The following is a 16,960-nucleotide window of genomic DNA, read 5'->3' as shown; positions in this document are numbered from 1 at the left end:
TTTAAATAGGGTCAAGGTTTCACTTTCAGTTGAAGTCAGGAAGATTAGGGCACTCTATACTTTTTAGATGGTACCTGTTACATTCTATGGGAGTTTTGCCATGAACATCAATAAGAGCAGGCTGAGGACCTAAGTTTGTAACAGAAATTGGAGGGGGGGGGGGGCAGTTGTCCAATTTTTGAGCCTCCGTGAGTGTTACATTTAACTACAGTAAGAAGAGAATTCATTCCCACAACTTATTGCATTGAGCTTCTGCAAATGTGAGCGTGATGGGAGGAAAATGTAATGGTATTTAATGTTGTGTGATTCTTTGTGCTCCAAGCTATTACTCATCTCTTCCCATGTTTCCGCTCAGGGCCTTGCTGGTTTCACTACAGAATGGAGCTGAAAATTCACCTTTCCCAACCCAGTGCTTTTTCTGTCCTTTTTTCGTTTGCAGGAATTCACTCTCTCTCTCAGCTGTTTTTACACAAACCACCAACACCCTTCTCACAAACTCCAATTATAGACTGAAATTCCCAAGCAATTATAAAAAGAAGAACAGGAGTACTTGTGGCACCTTAGAGACTAACAAATTTATTAGAGCATAAGCTTTCGTGGACTACAGCCCACTTCTTCGGATGCATATAGAATGGAACATATATTGAGGAGATATATATACACACATACAGAGAGCATAAACAGGTGGGAGTTGTCTTACCAACTCTGAGAGGCCAATTAATTAAGAGAAAAAAAACTTTTGAAGTGATAATCAAGCTAGCCGAGTACAGACAGTGTGATAAGAAGTGTGAGAGTACTTACAAGGGGAGATAGATTCAATGTTTGTAATGGCTCAGCCATTCCCAGTCCTTATTCAAACCGGAGTTGATTGTGTCTAGTTTGCATATCAATTCTAGCTCAGCAGTCTCTCGTTGGAGTCTGTTTTTGAAGTTTTTCTGTTGTAATATAGCCACCCGCAGGTCTGTCACTGAATGACCAGACAGGTTAAAGTATTCTCCCACTGGTTTTTGAGTATTTTGATTCCTGATGTCAGATTTGTGTCCATTAATTCTTTTGCGTAGAGACTGTCCGGTTTGGCCAATGTACATGGCAGAGGGGCATTGCTGGCACATGATGGCATATATCACATTGGTAGATGTGCAGGTGAATGAGCCCCTGATGGTATGGCTGATGTGATTAGGTCCTATGACGATGTCACTTGAATAGATATGTGGACAGAGTTGGCATCGGGGTTTGTTACAAGGATAGGTTCCTGGGTTAGTGGTTTTGTTCAGTGATGTGTGGTTGCTGGTGAGTATTTGCTTTAGGTTGGGGGGTTGTCTGTAAGCGAGGACAGGTCTGTCTCCCAAGATCTGTGAGAGTAAAGGATCATCTTTCAGGATAGGTTGTAGATCTCTGATGATGCGCTGGAGAGGTTTTAGTTGGGGGCTGAAGGTGACAGCTAGTGGTGTTCTGTTGTTTTCTTTGTTGGGCCTGTCTTGTAGGAGGTGACTTCTGGGTACTCATCTGGCTCTGTCAATCTGTTTTTTCACTTCAGCAGGTGGGTATTGTAGTTTTAAGAATGCTTGATAGAGATCTTGTAGGTGCTTGTCTCTATCCGAGGGATTGGAGCAAGGACAAGCACCTACAAGATCTCTATCAAGCATTCTCACAAGCTGGGTGAGAGCGTTGCCAATACTTTGGAGGATAGAGCTAAAATTCAGAGGGATCTCAATAAATTGGAGAACTGTGCTATAGACAACAAAATGAAATTCAACCAAGACAAATGTAAGGTGCTTCACTTAGGGAAGAAAAACCAAATGCACAAATACAGAATGGGAGGAAATAGCTTAGCAGCAGCACTGCTGAAAAAGATCTGAGATTTATGATAGATCACAGCTTCAACATGAGTCAGCAATGTGATGCTGTTGCAGAAAAAGCAAAAGCAATTTTCAGTTGCATTAACAGCAGTATAGCATGCAAGTCACGGCAGGTGACAGTACTGCTCTACTCAGCACTGATTAGGCCTCAGCTGGAGTACTGTGTCTGATTTTGGTCACCAATGTATAGAAAGGATGTGGAGAAACTGGAAAGGATCCAGAGTTGAGTGACAGAAATGATCAAAGGGATGGAATGCAAACCATATTAGCCAAGGCTGAAGGAACTGGGTATGTTTAGTTTGGAAAAGAGGAGATTAAGGGGGACATGATAGTGGTCTTCAGATACTTGAAAGGCTGCCATAAAAAATATGGTGAAAAGTTGTTCTCTTTTGCCACAGAGAGCAGGACAAGAGGCAATGGGTTCAAACTACAGCATAGCAGATTTAGATTAACTCTCAGGAAAAACTTCCTAACTATAAGGACAGTAGGACAATGGAACAGATGCCTAGGGAGGTTGTGGAAGCTTCTTCACTGAAAGTTTTCAAAAGGAGGCTGGATAGCCATCTGTTTTGGATGGTTTAGACACAACAAATCCTGCATCCTGGGCTTAGACTAGATGACCCTTGTGGTTCCTTCTAACCCAATGATTCTATTATTTTATTTTTATACTCTAACTAATGTTACTGATAGGCAAATACTTGTATGACTGAAAGAAAATCAGAGATTTATTTTCACTTCTCTCTTCACAATCAAAACAAAAAGAGTATAAAAGTAAAATATGGCATTCTAAGGTGTGTGGGGGGGTGATCCGCAATTTTTGAAGTCATCCCTCAATGCTAGATTTCTGTAGTTCTAACTGTATACAACTTTGCTGTTATGAGTTGGCTCTCTAAAGGTATTTCACAGATATGGCATTTGGAAAGTTGTAGATAGTCAATTCGTTTGTATAAGAGTCTGTACGCATATGTGCACATACTTGAGAATGTGTACATGTCTGTTTATACATATATACACACATGCATAGTGTAGATCACAGATTATTGAAGAACAAGAACCTAATAACAGACTTCAAATTTTCAAATGGAAGAAATCAGCATAAGGCAAAGGAAATTCAATCACTAAAATCCTCAAGCAGTTACCAGTTCCTTATACAGTATAACACCAGTAAGCGCTTAATATGAGGCACATGGGTTTAAAATACATAGGGTCTAATCTTGAAAAGTACTAAGGACTTGCAACTTCCATTGATACCTTTTGGAGTTGCTGGTCCTTAGCAACACTCAGGATGTGTGCAGTACAATTGAATATTGGTGAAAATGACTCATCCTGATTGTCATCGGATTCATTGGACAATCTGATTCTAGTGCAGTAGTGTTATAAAGTATCTGAGAAATATGATACAAATATATTTAAGAAGCCTATCTTGTATCACAGAGGCTACAAGCAACAAATTATTATCTATTCTTCCTTCCCTTTCTTACCAGCAGATTTGTATGTGATTGACAGAGAATGAGGGGGAGGAGTTTCCATCAGCCTTGCATTCTGGATTCCTGTTTACTCTTGCAACTCTGAGTCCTCTTTTTCCAATACCCACAAATGTACAGGAGAAGGTGCATTTAGTGCATGAGCTAATTACAGCCCACACAGACAGTGTCTGTCACCCACCATGATGCTTTTGACATCTAAAAACAGAAACTACAAAGTCATTCCACAAATTGAGCTGGCCATCCTCACCCCCACCCGCGCCCAACACCATGAATTTCTATCAGAAATCTAAAAAACGACATTCTTAAGTGCCCTGAGCTCAACAGATTGGATTTTCAAACTCGACTGAAACCCTGTGGATGTGCCATGTTGTAGTTTTTAAAAAGGAAGTCCTACTTTGGTAAAACCACATAATGAAAAGCAGTTAAGGGGTTTATTGGGTGGAAATTTCTTCATTGCTTTCCCATAAAGTCAGATGAGGTCTGACAATCAGAAGAGGGTGATATTTTTAACATAAAGTAGATGGAGCAACATGAAAATTCTGATTCAGAGCCTAAAAGAGGCTTCATCTTCCATTAGCATTCTTTGATCAAATATCTTCAATATCATTTTAAACACTATTTTTCTTGCCTGAGTTTTCTCAAAATAATAAATAAGTAGATCACAAAATGACATTGGTATGTATGTGTTACATTATTTTAGCTACTGTGCTCAACCAATGGACTTTCCAATTTATTCAAGTACCTTTTCTCAGAGTAAGGTTAAGGATTCAGATATCAAGTAATTTACCACTTACTAATTATTAGTGAGGATGGATTTGTCAATCCATGATCTTCTTTTGATACATCCCAATGTATCCATCTTTGGCACATATAGAAACTTCAAAAGAGCCCTAGACAGTTTCACAGACACCACAGAAATTTCTAGAGGTAAATAAAACATTTTATTTGTACAAATCATAATTTGGTGCACTAAATAACAAGAAAATAATATTCTAGTGTTCCATGCATCACAGTTTAGTTCTTTCATCTCAGCCATACAGACGGAGCTCATCTGCTTGAAGTAACCTATAGTATTTTCAGTTTTTTCAAGACATTATTATAAATATATGCACTTTTCTGAAGTTTGGGGGACTTTGTTGGCTATTTCAGGAGTTTAAAAGAATTGTCCTCATCATTTGTTGTCTACTATATTTCACATTTTGAAAAGAAACCTCACACTTTCTTTTTTTAATCTTTAGTATAACATACAAACAGATCAGTACAGAAGTTGTGATAACGTCTCTGCCAAATCATCAGATAGTGATGTGAGTGATGTGTCAGCCATTTCCCGTACCAGCAGTGCCTCACGCCTCAGCAGCACAAGCTTTATGTCAGAGCAATCTGAGCGCCCTAGGGGCAGAATCAGGTGAGTTTATGATGCTATTTTAAATGTATAAAATTTTCTTGTTTAGTGTAAAAATAAAATATAAGAATAAAAATAAAACAAGAAATATAAATATTTATGATCTTTATAATAGAATATATTTAAAATATCATATATATATAAACACACACACATAAACATACACATGATCATCCTAAGTCTTTTGTGAAATGAACATATTTTTCCACCTTGGCATCCAGCCATTTAAACAGGTAAACAAAAAATTCAGACAGGGCAACAACAAATTTTTATATTTGTGCAAGGAGAAACCCAAACTTGGAGCAAGTTGGAAATTAGTACTTTAAAGCTCCGATCCAGCAAAGCACTGAAGTGGCACTACTTACATGCTTAAAGTTGCACATGTGCTTAAATGCTATGGTGGACTGGGGCCTAATTCCTTAGTTTGTGTTGCCACAGAGGTCTTGATGCTGCCCAGATGCCCATACCGCCCTCTGTGCAATATCATGGCCAAAGGGCCTATTTCTATTAAGATCAAAGGCAGCTGAGAGAACTGTCTACCTAACAGGATCAGGGTTATTAGAGAGGAAAGTCAACTAGCTATAGTTTAAAGGGAAATTACATGGCCATCAAACAACTACATAAGTGAAGGGCTGTTTCTTGAGGTTGTGTAAAGGAAAAAAATTGTTCTTCAGAGTGCGTATAAATGGTAATATGTCAGTTTGCTGCCCATAGTACTGTTGCTGCACTTTGCATGTTCCATAAAATGATTTAATTTTGCACAAAAAAACCCAATCGAAACGCAAATTAAAAATCATTAAACGTTGCCAGATTTACCTCCTTATTTTACCAATAAATCAATATGTTTGGTTAGCTTTTTCTCTCAGTGTGTCTTTGTTGTGAGTGTCCATGTGCATGTGGGCACGTGCAAATGCACACTGCCCCCTGCAGAGAGGGAGGATTTTAGATGTAGCTGTGTAGTCTTAAGCATCAGTAATCTGCTTTGCTGTGTTTTGGCCATAATTTAATCTCATTACTATACAAATAGGACTTGTCCAGAAGTATTGATAAATTCTTTCAGTTGTTAGGTTTCCACTTTGCGGAGTTCATATGGCAACCTAATCAGCGGTTCTATTTCCTTTCATTTTATTCGATTTTTTCAAACACAGATCTCTTTGTAGTATTTTTATAACTACAAGTGCTAGAGCACTTTGGAAAACAAACCTTTAGTTTTCCCCAGCTTCTCCTGGGTGTGGGGCTAAATTCTGCTCACCTTTCTCGTGCAAGTAATTTCACTGGAGTCTATTGACTCCATTGTGACTTTTTGCGTACATAATATGAGTGGAGATTGGATCTGTTTAAGGAGACTAATTTTTACTTCCAGAAGCTGGTTTTCTTTCACAGTAGATTTTTTAAAATCTGATTACCTTTTTTGTAAATCTGTGATTTTAAGAGCCAGATTTAACTATTTGAGACTACTTGGGGTGCAAGGTGCTATTCAACATAGGGTAGTAGATTGTGGCCCTAAATGAGGAATAAATTTGGCTTCCTTATATTTACTTTCAGTCAGTGTCTCTTTTAGATTTCTGAACAACAAGTGTATCAGTGGGATATGAATACACCTGTTGGTACAATAGGAATTACACCTCTACCCCGATATAATGCAACCCGATATAACACGAATTCAGATATAACGCGGTAAAGCAGCGCTCCGGGTGGGCGGGGCTGTGCACTCTGGTGGATCAAAGCAAGTTTGATATAACGCTGTTTCACCAATAACACAGTAAGGTATTTTGGCTCCCGAGGACAGCGTTATATCAGGGTGGAGGTGTATAGGACAGGTTCATGCTATACTGAGCATGATTTGAATCTGAACCTGAGATTATTTTTAAACTAAACCCTTTTGATGTAAACACTGGTATATAACCAGAAATTGTCTGAGGAATAAATTATTATGTTAATATTATTGTTTTCATTATTTACATGTTAATGTTTTCCTTTCCTAATTCAAATGAAGGAGCACAGTCCTGGTTGGTTATGCCTGTGAAGCTATAGGGCATGTGAATAAGAATATTATTTCTATATCTCAAAAGTTATAGCCAACATGTTGTGGTATTGATTAGTTAAGATCTATTTTCAGTTGAAAAAATTAATAAAGTCTAAAATATCTTGCAAACACTGCATTTCCAACTTCCATAGAGCTCCTCACTACGGGGTTTGATCCAGCTGCACTGAAATCACTGGGAGCATTATGGTGTGGTTCACCTTTAGCGCCCCCTTTCATGTCAGGAAGTGCCATTGCAGGGATTCTTCCTCTCTAGTAACCCTCCTGTGTCTTGGTTCTATAATGGTCTGCTCCTTCTCTGGCATAGCATGCCGGCCAGTCCCCTTGTGGGGCTAACCAAAAACAAATCTCAACTCAAAATAGCTACCTGGTGTTAAAGTCCATAATATAAGCACTAGTCCTTCACAGTGATCCAGGAAATATTGACCTCTGACCATGCCCAAGTTCCTTTGGGTAGGGCAGGGAGATGGAGCCTTCCTTGTCCAGGCTTCACCCAGAACTAGTCTCTTCTTATATTATAGTACAATGAGCAAAACATAAAATCATTATAAGGCAACTATAATTATAGTGTTGTTCAGTAAAAAATATAGAATTTTTTTAAAAGCGTTTGAAAAAAATATTCTTAATCTGAACTGCTATTCTTCCAAACTGAGAATCAGATCTTCAGTATCTTGCACTCCTGAAACTCTCATTAAAATTAGTGGGAGGTATCAGAGGAAAATTCTGGCTCCACTGACTTGAGCAGGGCAGGATTTCATGCCAGAATTGCAGGATCGGACATTATGATTAGACTGAATTTTGTGATATTATCTATAATTATCACCCTTTTACCCTCTTCAACTCTTTGACCCCAATCCTACAAGAATTTGCGCACATGACTAACTTTCCTGAGGTTAGCAAACCTATTCATTTTAGTGAGACTGCTCCCATGATTAAAGTTATTCACATGCACAAGTCTTTGCAGAGTCAGGTCCTTATTCATGTGAATGTCCCTTGTGCATATAAGCTCAATGAAGTCAATAAGACCAGTCACATGAGTAAATGTTGCAGGATCAGACACTTACTACTTAATTATTAATATTTTTAGAACAAACTGTGTCACTTTTTCCGACTTTCCTCTTTCTCACATACTTATAATGAATCAGATCCTATGGTATGAAATCTTTAAAATTAAATAACCCATAATTCCTTTTCAGATGTAACTTACAGTTGGTTACTGTAGTCATTCAAAAAGTGTTTCTTACTGAAATTTAAAGTCATTTTAATTTAATGTTGAAAAGTGTTTCATCGGGTGAATCTAGAGTTAGCATCTATAGTTCATTATTTTCAATTTGAGTTGTCTACATTTAATTTTGCATGCCTGCATGTTATGACTATGGAAAGGTCAAAGTCCTTAGAGATCTGCAAAAATGATGACAAAAGAGAAAGAAGGATATCATGGGAATTAGATGACCAAACGGGGCAGAGTGAAAAGAAATTGGATATGGAAGACAAGAAAAAGAGAAGGCATTCTGTTGCTGATTTGAGGTAAAGGTTAGCTTCCTGTCCTCATGTGTGTCTCCTAGCTGCCAGCTCCTTCTAGTTTTAATAGTTCAGCAGCCTGTGTGCTATACAAACCAACATTTTATGTACAAAACTTGCTTATCAAATGGAAGAGCAGAGGAAACCCATCCAAACCACGTTCCCACCCCCACCTTCATCAGTTAACATAATTTGCATCAACTTCTTCCCAGCGGCCATGTAAAGTGTGTTTTTGTAATGTTGTGTATGAGGGTAGAAAGTATAACACATCTAAATGATGTGAATGTAAGCATGAAGGAGGGAGGGGAATTTACAAATACAGGGGATGCCAACTGATTTTAGAGAGAATGTAGCAAATTAGATTGAAGTAATAACTTTAGTTAATATTAATAACTAATAGTTGTATGAAATGAATATTGATAACCCCTTTTTGACTGAGCCAGGGAGCATTAGCTTACTAATGTAATACTGAGTTCTTTTCACAGTATACTTTTTACCTTAGACAATTCTTTCAAATCAAGACACTTTTCGTTATTTTAAATCAATTTTACTCAACCACTGCAGACAATTTATATAATCAGCAGTTGAAAGAGGATCTGTGAATCAAGTCTGAATGCACAAGATATTCTAGTCATATAAGAAATACTAAATACAGTCTTGCAAGCAATTTATGCAGATTATGATTAAGGGTAAGCAACAGTATAACAATAATTCTTTACAATAGACAACAATCAGATATCAGATTTCTTCCAGTACCTCTAATTCTCAAAGGAAAAGGGATTATTCTTCATCTAAAGGTACTGCATGACTATTGGAGCATTCAAAGGTAAAATCAAATGATTATGCATACATACACTCTGAGTATGAATGCCTCAGATTCAGAGAGCTCTTAAATTCAGTAGCTTCTTCAAAGGGAGGAGACATTAGTCCCTAGATAGTTTAAACATTAGTTTAAAAGGATGGATTTTAAAATATCAAAATGCTTTAAAATACTCCTTTTCAGGTTTCTTTTAAGCCAATCTCCTTGTTCTTGTAAAGAAAAATCTTTTAGATGAAATTATTCTTAGCTCTGAATTCCAGCTTCCTAAGGTCTCACAAGAATTAGCAACGATCCTGCAAGTTAACTTTTAAGATACTTATTTTAATCAAACTAAAGTTTTTAACTGTCTTGAAGTGAATTCTCACCACTCTTCCTTGTATAACCCTTTGATGAAGCGAGAGACTGTCCAAGGTGTGACAATTCTGACTCTATGGATTCTGGAGCTCTTATTGGGTTCAGTGTCATCTCTAAAGGTTCCCATGGGATCTTAGCTTGTAAGTCCTTTTTCTGTGAGACAGTTTGGAGGGGAGCAGCCTACTGGATGCTTGTCAGATGAAAGCGCTGTTTTATACACAGGTTTTGTACCACTTTAACTATAAGGGCCTGTCTACATGGCAAGTTACCATGTGCCAAGCCAGGATGTGGTTCTACAGCTCACCAGCTTGCCGTGCAGCACGATCCTGTGTTGACTCTGTTACAGCACAGGTAAAGTCCCAGGGTGCGGCTTGGTGTACAAAGCTTTCAATTGTTATTCCAAGCTGCACTTGGGAATTTTCACTATACTGTAGCAATATTAGCATGGGACTGCATGAGCGTTGTAGATTCACACCATGGCTTTCTGCACAGTAATTTCCTGGGTAGCTAAACTCTAACAGATTAGACAATTAAACTTACACTTACCAAAATAAGTTATACCAGTGGAAGCACCTTTATAATGGTATAACTGTGTCCACAGTAGGGGGTTATACTGCTTTAACGACATCTGTTTTCTAAATTGATCTTGCTTTTTATCTGGATAGAACTAAACCTTTCCATTCCTCATTTTGTCTATTTGTTTCATATGTGGACTGAATGAAGGGGCAAGCAGCCTCTTCACAGACAAAGGTAATTACAAATCTGTATATTAACTTTGTATTATAATATCCAGTATCATGATAGCATATGAAGTAGCCCAGGCTACACCTTCTCAAGCAGTATGAGCTCATTCCACAAAATCTCAGGCAATGTCAATGGCATTTCTAAGTGACATTCCTATATTAGAGATTTGGAGGGCGACCTTTTGGACCCATGTGCATACTTTGCAAACCATTACGCCATTACAGCTGCATCCAGATCAGATGGAAATTTGGGAAGGCAATCCTTCAGTCCTTCTTTAAATGGACTCAGAGCCTCACCTCCTGCGAGTACTTGCATGGAAGCCATCTGCATGGAATACAAGGCTGCATCTACTAGAGGAAGAAAAAATGCTTTCCTACTTGTAACTGTTGTTCTTCAATATATGATGCAGACATGGGTTCCACAACCCATCCTCTGTCCCCTCTGTATCAGAGTCTGTTCTTCTGACATTCAGTACAAAGGAACTGAGGTGGTCAGAGTAGCTCAGCCCTTATATGGCCAGGGACAGGGGCTAGGCAAAGTTCTCTGGTGCATGGGGCCGCTGCATCACATCTCAAAGAACAACAGTTACAGGTAGTTAAACTTTTTTTCTGCCTCCACCAGGTAGCATGGGCCAGGCCCGCTGCACCAAAACAACTTTTGAACCAAACAATCACAGCTTTCTTAAAGCCTTACTTACAAGCGTTCCCCTTGGGTGCACAGGAGCCAATAGGCTTATGCTGCAACTTTCTGTCCAACAAATCAGCCACAGCACACAGCCCCCCAAGACAGGGAAAGGAGGGTTACAATTCTTAAAGGGGCCAAGTGTTTTCTTTCCCTTGCTAGACAAAACAAAGCCCCCCACATCTGAGTCTGCAGACGGATTGGGGGTGATACTCTGGTTTCAGGTCACTGAGAAATGACCTGAGTGCTGACTGGCTGGCATTACACTTTTGGACAGGAAAGAGGAGTGAAAATTCACTCCGAAAAAATAAAACACAGGGAGTGCAAGGATAGAATGGTCTATTCCTGTGTATCATGGGTGTGAACATTCATTGTCGTCAACGGTAGAAGAGATAAAAATATTATTAATAGCAAAACAGGGCCTTCTATAAGAACTACTTGTGTGAGTAAGAGTTGCAGTATCTTTTAATACATAGTTGATATCTAGGCCCCTATATGTAATGGATGTGGCAACTTAGTCAATGTCTAGATTTTTGCATTTAGGTGTGCGTTGTTTCAGTTCCCTATTTTGTTTCATACTGTTTATTGTACAGTTCTCATATATAAAATGCTCTGTGAGCCTGATCGTGCACCGTGGCAGTCAGTAGGGCTGTCACTCCAATTTGAACATGGATCAGATTCAGTGGGAATGGGATCAGGCCTCCAGGAGCAATCTTATCTGATAAGATGTAACCACAATTGGACTCGTTGATTTGGAAATAGTTTTTCCCTTTTGGTTTTCCGCCCGCCCGTTGGGTGCTAGTGCTGTACTGCAATTAGTACAACAGGAATACTGCATTACAAAGCCTCAACATCTAAATTTCTCCTCAGGCTATGCCAGCCAAGGAAAACATAATGAACCAAAGGCTTTTAAATATTTTTAAATTGATGAGGTTTTGCACTGTGTAGGTTTCAGAGTGGTAGCCATGTTAGTCTGTATCAGCAAAAAGAAGGAGGAGTACTTGTGGCACCTTAGAGACTAACAATCATGCATCTGATGAAGTGGGCTTTAGCCCACGAAAGCTTATGCCCAAATAAATTTCTTAGTCTCTAAGGTACCACAAGTACTCCTGTTCTTTGTACTGTATAGTTTCACATTAATTACAAAGGTAATTACAAATCTGTATATTGACTTTGTATTATAATATCCTGATACACTATGGCTGTAGTTAATATTTTTCTCTGTGATTAATATAGAATAATTAAAATCTAAAACCTTTTAAATTTTTATTACAAGGACTTGTAGACAGCAATAGTAGAAGTGATAACAAAAGGAAGCTGTTATGAGAGTTTGTGAAAGCTGTTAAATTATTTATAAAGCAAACAAAAACAAATAATCGCTGGTGGGGAAAGGGAATAAATCCACAGTCATGTTCAAACTGGAGTGACATTTTCAATGCATGGTCTAAGGTATTTGCCATCCACACCCACACCAACAAATAAGTGGGAGTAATAGTACTAAAATCCTGAGTAGTGTTATTGGCTAATGGGGACTCATCAGTATCACAGTTGGGCTCAATCCTGCATCCTTTGTGCATCTGGATTTCACTGGGAGTTTGAACCACAACCAGAAAAAGCAGGATTGGGCCCATTATATTAGCAACAGTATTCATCATTTAGATACTGTACTTCAGCACAGCAGGAACCATAGACTGAAAATGCAAGAGCTGGGCCAATTCCTGCATATATGTGTACAGATTCTCAGTTTTTTACAGACTATCTTTTCTAGTGATGCTATATGCCCTCATCTCAGATTACTGTCAGTTGAACTGGGGGCTCTCAGTACCTCATAGTATATAAAATCATGAGTGATGTGGAGAAAGTAAATAAGGAAAAGTTATTTACTTATTCCCATAATACAAGAACTAGGGGTCACCAAATGAAATTAATAGGCATCAGGTTTAAAACAAATAAAAGGAAGTTCTTCTTCACACAGCGCACAGTCAACTTGTGGAACTCTTTACCTGAGGAGGTTGTGAAGGCTAGGACTATAACAGCATTTAAAAGAGAACTGGATAAATTCATGGAGGTTAAGTCCATTAATGGCTATCAGGAGTAAGGAATGGTGTCCCTAGACTCTATTTGTCAGAGGGTGGAGATGGATGGCAGGAGAGAGATCACTTGATGGTTACCTGTTAGGTTCACCCCCTCTTGGGCACCTGGCATTGGCCACTGTTGGTAGATAGGATACTGGGCTAGATGGACCTTTGGTCTGACCCAGTACGGTCGTTCTTATGTTCTTACATAGTACAAGCTCAGGATCTTGAAGGTTCGTGATTTTTCTATCAATTAGGCCTTGATTCAGCAAGAGATGTGCTTAACATTGCATTAAATACATGAGTGGTCCCAGTGAAGTAATTAAGTATGTTCTCTGGTACATTGCTTGATCAGGATTTCAATAACTCCATTTGCAGGTTTGTGAAATACATGCCAGAACTTCTCAAAATGTATACTTTATAGAAGCTATGCAAATGGCATATTAGACCATATTCTTTTGCTGAAATACCTCTGAAAAATATTCTGTTTTAGTAGAAAATTCAGGGTGATAAATGTACTCTACAGGTAAAAAATCACACTACATTTAAAGATTACATTGGTTCTTGACCTAGAGACTTGTGCATTAATCTGTGTTATTAATACTATTATAGAAATTGATAATTTTTTACTTTAACACATTTCACCTATGGTATTTTTGCTTTATATAAAGGATTATATCTGTACCAAACTGGTATCTTATACAAGATGGAAAAGTCCTGGGTCTAGAAAAATACACTTATTTTCTTTATTTGACCCAGGGTCCTTAGAGTTACAATCTGTTTGTTACAGCAATTTAACTTTTATTATATATTTTGTACAAAGCAGATTTCAGTAACCAATACATCTTTTAAACATAGCACAAAATCAAATAGTATAAAAGATAAAACAAACTAAAGTTAGGAAAACTGCCTTTTAAAATACATATAAACACTCTTGGGGGGTCATAAACAGTTTTATGACCAAGGAGGTGTTATCTTCCTGAATCTTAGCTAACTTTTGGATGACAGAAAGAAGCCTTCTGTAATTTCTTTGATTAGCTTGAACATTTTATAGCATAACCAACTAAAGTATAGACAAGTATTGTTACATTTTCAAGCATCCTGGTTATAACATATTTGTAGATATATATTTTAATATTCAGTAAAGGACCGAACAAGTTTGTAATGGCCTAACATTATGAAAATAAGTTACAATAATGTTATTCATATTATTTTTGCATCAATATTGAGGACTCTCTACCACACCTTGCTCAGTATGCTCGCTTCCATAAGTGGCAAAAATAAGCTTCTTTTCTATTCTGTTCATAGGACCACAGCAGATGTTAGTATTAATGTGTGGTTCATTCCTCTTTTGAGGACTCTGGGTGTTTGAAGGATGGCCCAGTTGCAAATGTAATATATGTGTCACCTGTAACATGGATATCATGTTGCTGTCATATCAATAATAAGCATATCTTGGAACTTGCATTTGTTCTCAGATGCTACCAGTGTGGTGCTCTGCTTTCTCCTATGTTGATATCACTTGGCTGCATGCGTGTGTTCCCTCTGTGTGCTGCCCCAGCTTTGCACAAGTAGCTGACACAGCAGACCTGAAGAGAACCCCCAATAACCACAGAGTCTAGTAAGATGCAAAGTCACGTTGACTAGGTTTATTGCGACCTTGGACACAATTGCAGTTCCCCGTAGATTACTTAGTCTACCGGGCATACTACGAGAAAGTGCCTCTTGGCAATGGACCCGGCTCAGACTTTCCACTGCCCCCGTGGCCGGACAAAGACACCACCCCAGGGATACATTCTTATACACAGGTACAAACAAGTTGCACATCACTCCTGACGTATTGAGGTGCAACCCCTCTACGTAGCAAGGTGCCACCTCTCACCTTGTACAGATTGGTTCGATCAAAACAACTCTATCCATCATTTTACCCTTTTGCCCCTGTCATTGGGATGGGTCGGCCTGTTCCATGTTATCTGTGGAATGTTCCGGTATAGTGTATGTTCTGATATCTGGTGTCCAGTACCTTTTAGGTATGTCTCTTTTTGCAGCATCAGCCCTTTCCTTGCCAGCTTCTGTGAGCAGGGCCTGCCTCTGGCTCACAGCTTAACTTTGCTTTATGTTAGCAAAGTCTTGACCATTTCTTTAGTTCAGGCCTCAGGCATCATACTGGGCCTTTATTAGGGCCTTCACTTACTACAGCATGCATTTCATGCATGCCATTTAGTGTTTAGATCTATGTCCTCTAATTTGAGCATGGACTACTGGCCTCATGATAGATCTGTCTCTAAATGGTATTACGTGTCAATTATACACAAGGGACCAGATCTTCTACTGTAAATTGGCATATTTCCATTGAGTTCTGTGGAGCTATGCAAATTAATATCAACTAAAGATTTGGCCCTTGATCCATATTCATTTCATTGTGTTGCTAATTTACATGATTGAATGAACCCAGATACAGGATTTCAATATGTGCATCAACAGAACTACATTTCAGAGTTCTCAGGCAGGCAGTACTACAGACCGGATAGTATATGTGCAGCAGTAATAAAACTGATACATACTGCTGGGTAAATATTCACATCTCTATCAGGTGAGATTTCATCTTGGACATGTTTAAGTCAATTCTTTTATTATAGGTTGGTATATTTCTTAGGATTCTGGACTGTGCTCCCATTAGCTATTTATCTTCATATTCTTACTGTCTTTCTATGAGCTTCTTTAGATTTGTGCTATACATGCTAGAACATTCATATTTTACTTAATTGTTAGGACTATAGGCAATGAGCTAAATATTGGGTCTTCTAGAGTCATAAATTAAGGTGATTTTACTAACTGTTTTAGTACCTATAGCTACCCTCAATGAAACCATACTCATTTATTCTCACAAAGCAAATTGGCATGGATTTGAGAATGTTATAGTAAAGTTATACATTTCTATTTTGGAGAATCTTTTCCTTCTGAGTGATTATTTATATCCATGATGATGTGCAAATTCTCTATTTCTATTTCTAAGCTTGTGCTTCTTCCAATTTACTTTTACTGAAGACCTGACTATTTCTCCCCATTCCCCATGCCAGGTAGTAGGCCCTGTAATTTTCTCTTACTTGGTATTTTACAAATTACCAGACTATCTCATTCAATTGTGAGTCTTCCACCAGGTCCATATTCTTCTCTTTACCAATCTACCATCCCACCACATTTGTTTTTTTTGTGTGTTTTTGAACTTGTTTTCTGCGTCTCAGCTTTCTACTGTTTCTGACATCACAACTGCGTACTGGAGGCTACTGCCTATGTTACTGTTCAATCTACTTGCTCCAATTTAGTTTACCTCCTCAGATAACAGACAACTGTTAATGACAGGTTTCAGAGTAGCAGCCGTGTTAGTCTGTATCCACAAAAAGAACAGGAGTACTTGTGGCACCTTAGAGACTAACAAATTTATTAGAGCATAAGCTTTCGTGGACTACAGCCCACTTCTTCGGATGGATACCGAAGAAGTGGGCTGTAGTCCACGAAAGCTTATGCTCTAATAAATTTGTTAGTCTCTAAGGTGCCACAAGTACTCCTGTTCTTTTTGCAGACAGCTATTACTTAGCCATCATCCCTGTTTCCTGTATGCACACAGGACTCAGTAAATCTGAATGAGCCCAGAGATGGTTCAGATCCGTAGGAAAATTCTAAATCCACAGTGTTGGCCTTAGTACAAAGACAATGTGAGTATGTAAACATGGCAAAAAGTTGCATTACATTTAAGAATTAGATTGTGATGATGATTGCATTGATTTGTTCATTTTAAACAGTTCAGTTTGGCCATATCAGTGGTCCAGTAATTAAACAGAAATAAAACAGTTTAACAGAGCATGGAGGATGGGACACCAATAAGAAAAGAATTGGAGTGAATACTGTGCTCTGCTGCTGTGTCAGAATGAGGCGTGTGACCCTGAGTTGTATATGAGTGTATTATGCTAGG

General features: G+C 38.4%; 1 protein-coding gene across 41 annotated transcripts in view; it reads left to right on the top strand.

Moving 5' to 3' along the window:
- The window catches only part of RIMS1 (regulating synaptic membrane exocytosis 1), a 508,694-nt gene that overhangs the window by 403,364 nt on the left and 88,370 nt on the right, over positions 1–16,960 (top strand). For 15 of the 41 annotated variants that reach the window (XM_054023381.1, XM_054023377.1, XM_054023375.1 and 12 more), the window contains one exon: positions 4,585–4,751. The exons of 12 other annotated variants lie outside the window; for them this stretch is intronic. In XM_054023381.1, the coding sequence (XP_053879356.1) occupies positions 4,585–4,751 (167 nt within the window). Of the gene's footprint in view, positions 1–4,584; positions 4,752–8,175; positions 8,320–16,960 lie in introns of all 41 variants that reach the window. 14 more of the 41 variants (XM_054023369.1, XM_054023363.1, XM_054023353.1 and 11 more) reach the window with 1 other exon arrangement.

This window comes from Malaclemys terrapin, chromosome 3 (genome assembly GCF_027887155.1).
Source record: "Malaclemys terrapin pileata isolate rMalTer1 chromosome 3, rMalTer1.hap1, whole genome shotgun sequence".
Taxonomy (NCBI): domain Eukaryota; kingdom Metazoa; phylum Chordata; order Testudines; family Emydidae; genus Malaclemys; species Malaclemys terrapin.
This window is presented reverse-complemented; position numbering and strand designations above follow the sequence as displayed.